Source organism: Hylaeus volcanicus, chromosome 9 (assembly GCF_026283585.1).
Source record: "Hylaeus volcanicus isolate JK05 chromosome 9, UHH_iyHylVolc1.0_haploid, whole genome shotgun sequence".
NCBI lineage: Eukaryota > Metazoa > Arthropoda > Insecta > Hymenoptera > Colletidae > Hylaeus > Hylaeus volcanicus.
The window spans coordinates 3,012,587-3,020,509 of record NC_071984.1 but is presented as its reverse complement, the minus strand read 5'-3'; the positions used below and the strand labels follow the sequence as shown (position 1 = coordinate 3,020,509).

The window sequence follows — 7,923 nt, the reverse complement described above, 5'->3', positions numbered from 1 at the left end:
TTTCCCTCTATTTCTTTGTATTTCGCTTTAATTTCCCTTCATTTCCTCGTACATTTCCCTTTAATTTCTCTTCATTTCCTCGTATATTTCCCTTCATTTCTTTGCATTTCCCTATCATTTCCCTTCATTCCCTCGTACATTTCCCTTTAATTTCCCTTCATTTGCTAGCACATTTCTCTTACATTTCCCTCCATTTTCTCGTACATTTCCCTTTAATTTCCCTTCATTTCCTAGCACATTTCCCTTTAATTTCCCTTCATTTCCTCGCATATTCCCCTTTAATATTCTCTGTTCCTGGTATATTTCCGTTCATGTCGCGGTTAAAATTCCCCTTAAAGTTCCGTCTTCAACGTTCAACAATGTTGCAACTCAGAAGTTTCGAGTCGGGAGCATTCTTCCGATTTTGTCACATTTCATTTCCAACATTGTTGCAAACTGCTCCGCTCAAAACTCCAACAAAGTTGCACACCTCAAAAGTACAACAAAGCGGCAACTCAGATGTTCGACGCGAGGGCGATTTTTCCGATTTTGTCACATTTTGCCGAACTTCTGAGTTGCCACTTTGTTGTGCTTTTGAGCGCTGCAACTTTGTCGAATTTCTTTGCAACATTGCAACATTGTTGGATTCGCGCTGAACATCTGAGTCGCCATTTTGTTGTACTTTTTAGCGCGGCAACATTGTTGAAGTTTTGAGCGGAGCGGACGCTGTCAGGAGACGTCAGAAATTGTTAGAAGGTGTTTAGGAGATGTCAGGAAATGTCAGGAAGTGTTAGGAGATGTTAGAGAGTGTTAGAAAGATGTTGGAGGGTGTTAGGGGAGATGTTGGAGGGTATTGGGGGATGTTAGCGAGTGTTAGGAAGACGTTAGAGGGTGTTAGGAGATGTTAGGGGGTGATAGGAGATGTTGGAGGGTGATAGGAGATGTTAGAGGGTATTAGGAGATGTTAGGGAATGTTAGAAGATGTCATGAAGGTGTTAGGAGATGTTAGGGAATGTTAGAAGATGTCACGAAGGTGTTAGGAGGTTTCAGAAGTTATTAGGGGATATTAAAAGGTATTAGGAGGTGTTAGGCGGCGCCCAAATGAGCACGAAAAGTATCAGTCACCGGTGACTAACGCGGTCAGTACGAAAAGTTAGCAGCTACATAGTTTGTAAGCCCGGTTGCTACGTCGTAGTCGCAGAGGTGCCCCTGGCATTAAGCAACCGATACTAGCCTGCTTGTCAGTTGGGTTGCCATCTTGTAAGAGCAGAGGTACCCCTTCCATGCGGCAACCTATGCTAGCCGGTTTGTCGGTACGGTTTCCATCACGTAGGCGCAGAGGTAGTAACATTTTCCCAAAGAAAAAATTTGCTGCAAAATCGCCCCCCGAACCACACCTTTCAACGATCACCAACATATTCGGGACACCCTATATATGGTCAAAGGTTGTGTGTCGATTGAATGCCGCAATGAGCTGTCGCCATGTTTCGGAGCCCAGCCGCTCACTGAGCGCCGCTCAGTGAGCAGTGGCGTTTCTGGATGCACCCATTATTCACTCTACTGTACCGCGAGTCGAGATGTAAATATACAAGGTGTCCCAAAAATGTTGTAACACCTTGAAAGTGGTGGTTCGGGAGGTGATTTGAAACAACTTTTTCCTTAGCGAAAATGTTATCCGAGGCTTCGTTGAGGAGATATTAACGGAAAACCCCGACCAATCAGAGCACGAGTATACGCAATACGCGTGCTCTGATTGGTCGGGGTTTTCCGTTAGTATCTCCTCAACGAAGCCTCGGATAGCATTTTCGCTAAGGAAAAAGTTGTTTCAAATCACCTCCCGAACCACCCACTTGAAGGTGTTACAACATTTTTGGGACACCCTGTAGAACTTGAAAAATATTTTTTATCGAAGCATTCATATTTCTAAGTCGCATAAAAAGTTATACATCTATCGCGACTACGACAGAAAATGAATTCTGTGTAAAACGTGCCAAAAATTCCTATAGAATACGCCATGAGAATGTAATTCTCTGATAAGCAAATGAAAATGACGTTTACGATGGATCTCTTGATACGCGTTAATTATACATCTATATTTGTTTACGAGTACTTCCCGCCATCGCTTACGAACTGTGCGCGATATACTTAAAATATAATTAAAAGCGCAACAGAATCGCCCTACAATCACCTACAATTCACAGTCCTAACCTACGTTGGAAACAGCCTGTTTACCTTTCCAATTAAAAAGGATCTAGCGTTGCTGGGTAGACCGAGAAAAAGAAATGGTTATCGTGATGTAAAATGTCGTATCAAGACTCACCATTTTCGACTATGTACGGTCAAGACGATTACGACATCGACGAAGACGAGGAGTATTTGGAGGATGATCGAGATGCAGAAGAACAAGACGAGAGCGACGAAGGTAGATTCAATCATTAACGTGGAATATTTTATGCTTGATCTTCTTGTAGTCCCAGTTTTGTTCTGAATCATAACGATCGAACCATTCCCTTGCATTCTCTGCTCTCTGCTTTGTTCGAATCGAGTCCAAGGCAGCCTCGAATCAGAGAGCCCGAGAGAATTGCTCGACAGTCGTCTCTGGGTAGCCCGTTGCTTATCTGTAATGATAATCTTCCAGATACCGAAGAGGCAAGCGAAACCGACCTTGGCAAATCGGAAGAGTATACAGAAATAAAAGAACAGTAAGTTGGTCGATCGAGCTCTGTAGGGTTCCTTAATCGAACCTTATAATAACGAAACTATAATCTTTCAGAGTTTATCAGGACAAGTTGGCCAGTTTGAAGAAGCAATTACAGCAACTGAAAGATGGTACTCATCCCGAGTATAACCGCAAGTTGAAACGCTTGGAGGCTCAGTACAAGGAAAGGTTCGGTTTTGTGAAACGTATCGCGCATTTCTAATCGCTGTGTACATCTGTAGATTTTTATTTGTAGACTGCGACTGAATATAATTTACCGTGATTACCTAACGGAATGGGTGGAACGAGATTACATACTCGAGAAGAAGGCAGCGGTGAAAGAATTCGAGGAAAAGAAAATAGATTTAAAGGAGAACTTATTGACCGATATGGAAGAGAAACGGAAGATGATAGAGTCCGATCGCCACACCATGGAGCTTACAGGGGATTCGATGGAGGTACACTTAGTAAAATGGAGGATGATTACATTTTTATTATAATACTTTAATGGTTATCGATTCGTTCTTTTAGGTGAAACCTGTAATGACAAGGAAATTACGCAGACGTCCCAACGATCCTGTGCCTGAGAAGGTAGAGAAGCGAAGGAAACCACCTCCGGCACAGTTGAACTACCTGTTAGATGAAAAAGAGATCGAAAGCGATTTGAAAGCCATTAGCCGTGGCAAAGTACTGACTACGGTTCGAAAACCAGGTACCAATTGCACATCTTAAACGTAACAAGCATGCGTTAATCGCATTTCTTTGCAGTAGTACTGCCACATTACAATGCTGTAAACATATCTTCTCAACACATACCTCCACCTTCAGACACTCCTTTAATAGAGACTAGGATAGAGGATGGCAAACTCTTGCACGAGAGACGATGGTAACGTTTGCCCTGGTTTCTTCTAAAGCGTACAGAGTTAAATGTCGGACATTAATCGATTAATCGATAATCGATTTCAATTGGACATTTGTAGGTTTCATCGTGGACAACCAGTGTACGTGGAAGGAAAAGATTTAACGAGATTCGCTGCGAATATTTCCGCGATCGGAACCGAGGCTGTGAGTAAAATAATTGTTCGATCCATTTATGCGTGTTGTTACATTTATTTTAAGTACGATTTCTGTGTGTCCGTAGATTTGGGTGAAGAAAGTATCCGACAGCAGCAAAGTACGTATATACATATCTCAGCTGAGCAGAGCGAAAATTTCGATCAAGAGAAGGGCGTCCTAATGTGCGAACTGTGTAACAATTAGACCAACTATACATATATAAACATTGCCAGGAGTTAAAAGTGTTCGGTGGTAATCGTTAAACTTGTGATACGTTTAATTTATAGTTTATCGGAGTTCTATTTTCGGGATCTAATATAATTCTTACTGTACTCGTCTTTTGCCACCAATAAAACCAAACTTTTTGGTGATACTGTATAGCCATGTACATCCACACGAAATACGACAAAATTAACAAGGACATCATCGTTAATAATAAGTAGGTGGCCCACTGAGCCGACGGGAAATTATCGTAATTATTTTTCGCGTAAAAGTCGGCGGCGACTACGCAAACGTAACAGCAACCGATCGCCATAGGGGTGACGACGACGCTTCGAATCGCGTCGGATCTCAAATTGCGAACGTACAATTGTTGGCGGTGTTGATTCAGGCACAGCCAAATCACGATGGAACTCACGACTCGATAACGTGGCGTGCGTTCGACGACGAATCGGTGTCCGCACAATTCGCAGCTGTTTCTATTGCTTTCCTCTAGCCAGCGTTCCAGGCATTTCAAATGAACCGCGGCCATGGTTCCCTTAAACAAATATATATATAAATAGAAATCCAGGGGATTACCTGAGATTTATAACTGAAGTATCTCTGTTGCTTTTATTTTATTGTATAAGCTCTGTTGTTTAAGGAGGTTCTAAGGGACGATATTACTGTATGCACAGAAAACTATCTCAAGGTCATATATATATTTTTTTTTTAAATCTCAAGGTCGTACATTTTCTTGAATGGAACGGGATGGTATCGTTATAATAGTCTCTTGTAGCTGATGAAAAGACAAAATCAAACATGTATAATATGTTGATCTTCGGATGACAAACAACGGAGATATTTTCTCCTCTCAAGGTCATTCGAAGGTCAACATATTATACATGTTTGAATTTGTCTTTTCATCAGCTACAAGACAATAATATTCGAAATACACCTATACGTTTTAAAAAATATTGATGACCTTGAAATTTTGAAAAGTACGACCTTGATACAACTGTTTCGTCCATCATAGTACGAACCCCTTCTAACCAAACACTTTTGTCCCAAGGCATCTCTTCGTATCGTTAATAACAACGGAGATACTTCAGGTGGAAATTCTTAGGTGACTCGCCCTGTGATCTGCTATTTATATCAACAAAGAATTAATTAGCAAACCTTGCATTTGCAGGGATATATGACGGGTAACTGTTGAGTGGTATCGTAGCAAATGCGGCAATGTAGATCGATGAAAGACTCGCGAGCTGTTAATTTACGTCTTTTATTCGTCGAGAGGATATCGTCGAGTTTTCGCTTAACCGAACGTTTAACAATTTCCTTTTCCTGATCGCATCCAACTTGGAGTTTTTCTATTATTTTCTCCAGAACACTTTCCACCGAACTCTTCTCGTTCATCATTTTAAATTGTCCATTCGTGATTCGTTTAAATTATTTAACCTAACGTTTACAACGTATCTGAACGAAACGAAAATGACAAATGAAACAACGACGTTCCTTGTTGGTCTTTTATTTATTCTAAACCATTCGAGTAGAACCTCGGAAGTTTTTTAGATTGAAAATTAAATAAACACTTTTATCGTTTCACTGAAACCTTGGCTGTGAACTTTGATAAATAATTTTAAACATTTTTTTTTTATTTAATCGAACCATGCATGCGTCACCGTTAATTATATATTCGTATATACAATACATATATTACATACACGATATTATGTACATAATATATTCTTTGTAAACTGAAACGAATAAATGATTTCACTGAAACCGTGATTACGAACTTTGATGATTTCAGACATTTCTTTTAATCCGACCACCTGTTACCATTAATTATATATAATAAATATATTATCTGTAAGTTATCATTTTAAAGAGAAGTAATTAAAAGGACCGCAGAGAAGCCACAAGCATTCCGCTACATGTATAAAAATTTGTATTATATTACGAAGAGTACAGTTAAGTTAGCCGAATAATGTAATATTAACGCAATACGTAATTATGTGCAATGTGTAATTAACCGCTAGTTTACAAACTAATGTTCGTCACTCAGCCATCATATCCACGCTGAGACAATCCTCGCCCATATTACTCGGGGACGTTTCTAATTCACCGATTTCGTTCGACTCGCTACAAATATAGAAATTGCGCATAACATATCGTTATCGATTACACGTATCGTGATAGTTAATTAATTGCTTACCTATCCAACGAAGGGTCATTGCTGAACATTTCCGTGGGAACTGTAGGCGGTGCTTTCTCTGGTACAAGCTCCAAGTAAGTCTGTCGAGACTCTAAATGTCTTTCTACTTCCTCCGGTGTCATGTGACCATCCGACATCAAGGACATCGGCACTATATTGTTAGACGATTGTACCTACAACGTAAAATATTTCATGGAGTGATTGTATTTGATTTATTACACCAGAGAAAACTTACTATAGGTGTGTTGTTTGATTTTGTCACTTTCGGAGTGGTTTTCTTCTTTTTACTGGCATTGAAGGGTTTCGTCACTGTCGGCATGTGGTGCGAAGTATGATTGCTAATGCCCATCTCGATTTTTTTCCTTGAAAAGAGCGAGCGTTACTCTCCACAGAGTTTATCTTCCGTTTACCTTTATTATTTCTTCCGTGTTTACCTTTTGGAAGTGTCGAGACGAGGGACCTCTTCGTCGGACGACTCCGTTTCGTCGCTTTCGCTGAAGGACGCGTCTACCTTCTCGTATTGCAACAAGCGATCCAACAGGAAGCTCTTGTCACGATTGACTTTGAGCAGCTTCCTTTGCGTGGAGCGCAACGCTTCTTGGAAACACTCATTCTCCTGAAATAATCGCACGGTTAGACCGATAGTAGTAGATCGGCACGTAGTATTCAAAGAATAAACGAGACGCAGAGAATGTACAAGTAAATTGCTCGTCGTTACACATACGTAGATTAGAAACTTCAACTTTCTCTTGAGATTGCGATACTGATCCTTGTAATTAGGCACTTCTTCTTCTGGGCTGTCTTCGTCATCGTCCTCTGCATCTGCGTTGTTGTTTGCGATTGAACGACAATACCATCCTTCCAACATTGATCATCTGCAACTAAGGGGACGAGAATGGAGGTTATTGTTTATCAACAAGTTGCGATTTTGTCGCGTCGTCTAACGACTTCCTTTACCACCACGTTATTTACTGTAATTTACGTGTAATTTGTTTGAAACTACTTTCATGCAGTCGCGTCTGTAAGCATGGTGATTATAAACTATAGAAATATCTGTTTTGTTAATATTACTTCGATACTACTTGAGGGGTTAAGTCCTCGGCGACAGAAGATAAGCTGACGACGATATGTTTCGCAGCGAACGAGAGTACGCTTGGCGCTCCGATAAAATTCGATTTAAAACGGAATTACAGGCGGTACCTGCTACAAAGCCTCAGGATGATTTTTTCTGGGTCGAAAACAGTCGACGCGAACGATTATTAGGAAGATAAATAAGCTGTTTATGACTGGCTTCCATTCTGAACTTCTTTATCGATTCTATAGTGACTTTCAAACGACACCGTTCGACCCCGGAAGCATTCGATTCTATTTTCGCCTGAAATACAATCAAATTTGCCCGAAGAAACAATTATCTGGGCCATTCGTTAACATTCTTAATAATCCAACCAACGGATATATGCGTCGAAATGTATTTTCTTTTTGCTCGTGCAAATTGGAAAGTTATTGCGGTTTATTTTGCGCGGTAATCAAGTTGAAAATCGAAAGAACAAATTTTAGTGATTTTAGTCATTTTTTGAAAATTATATTTGAATACGATGTAAATTAAATTAAGTTTAGTAATTAAGTTTATAAACAAGATAAGGATCGATCTCGAGGTCGAATAGTGAATTTTTAGAAATGAAAAGAATTACGAAATTACTAGGGAATTCTATAGTGATTTTGTTTGGGGGAAAATACATGCCACGAATCGCCATTGATCTTGAATTTTAAATTT

At 40.0% G+C, this 7,923-nt stretch overlaps 3 protein-coding genes across 8 annotated transcripts in view; 1 reads left to right on the top strand and 2 right to left on the bottom strand.

Annotated features, from left to right (window-relative positions):
* The first annotated feature begins 1,796 nt into the window (after positions 1–1,796).
* Positions 1,797–4,111, top strand: LOC128881817 (sin3 histone deacetylase corepressor complex component SDS3). 2 transcript variants are annotated; one of them, XM_054133164.1, is made up of 8 exons: positions 1,797–2,401; positions 2,618–2,681; positions 2,753–2,866; positions 2,934–3,135; positions 3,209–3,389; positions 3,449–3,563; positions 3,658–3,742; positions 3,819–4,111. In XM_054133164.1, exons 1-8 carry the CDS (start codon positions 2,281–2,283, stop codon positions 3,912–3,914), a joined length of 978 nt encoding a protein of 325 aa, XP_053989139.1. In that variant the 5' UTR covers positions 1,797–2,280; the 3' UTR covers positions 3,915–4,111. The 2 variants fall into 2 exon arrangements, with proteins under 2 accessions (XP_053989139.1, XP_053989138.1); XM_054133163.1 differs by having other exon boundaries at positions 3,446–3,563.
* On the bottom strand, positions 3,993–5,356 carry LOC128881818 (E3 ubiquitin-protein ligase MARCHF3-like). The gene is made up of 2 exons (XM_054133165.1): positions 5,111–5,356; positions 3,993–4,490 (listed from the first exon to the last, which is right to left on the bottom strand). Exons 1-2 carry the CDS (start codon positions 5,348–5,350, stop codon positions 3,993–3,995), a joined length of 738 nt encoding a protein of 245 aa, XP_053989140.1. The 5' UTR covers positions 5,351–5,356.
* A 509-nt stretch (positions 5,357–5,865) lies between these two features.
* The window catches only part of LOC128881819 (INO80 complex subunit E), a 17,117-nt gene continuing 15,059 nt past the window's right edge, over positions 5,866–7,923 (bottom strand). For 2 of the 5 annotated variants that reach the window (XM_054133170.1, XM_054133169.1), the window contains exons 2-6: positions 6,874–7,030; positions 6,584–6,765; positions 6,385–6,511; positions 6,150–6,322; positions 5,866–6,076 (exon numbers count right to left, since the gene is read on the bottom strand). In XM_054133170.1, coding sequence (XP_053989145.1) covers positions 5,992–6,076; positions 6,150–6,322; positions 6,385–6,511; positions 6,584–6,765; positions 6,874–7,017 — 711 coding nt within the window. In that variant the 5' untranslated portion in view covers positions 7,018–7,030 and the 3' untranslated portion in view covers positions 5,866–5,991. Of the gene's footprint in view, positions 6,077–6,149; positions 6,323–6,384; positions 6,512–6,583; positions 6,766–6,873; positions 7,031–7,220; positions 7,507–7,923 lie in introns of those variants that run through there. The other 3 variants (XM_054133166.1, XM_054133168.1, XM_054133171.1) reach the window with 3 other exon arrangements.

Excerpts from the sequence above, each read along its gene's own strand:
- LOC128881817 (XM_054133163.1), top strand. The coding sequence starts at position 2,281 with ATGTCGTATCAAGACTCACCATTTTCGACTATGTACGGTCAAGACGAT. Across the intron at positions 2,682-2,752 it reads TATACAGAAATAAAAGAACA|AGTTTATCAGGACAAGTTGG; the intron begins GTAAGTTGGTCG and ends ATAATCTTTCAG. Across the intron at positions 3,136-3,208 it reads TTACAGGGGATTCGATGGAG|GTGAAACCTGTAATGACAAG; the intron begins GTACACTTAGTA and ends TCGTTCTTTTAG.
- LOC128881818 (XM_054133165.1), bottom strand. The coding sequence starts at position 5,350 with ATGATGAACGAGAAGAGTTCGGTGGAAAGTGTTCTGGAGAAAATAATA. Across the intron at positions 4,491-5,110 it reads TATATCCCTGCAAATGCAAG|GGAACCATGGCCGCGGTTCA; the intron begins GTTTGCTAATTA and ends TATTTGTTTAAG.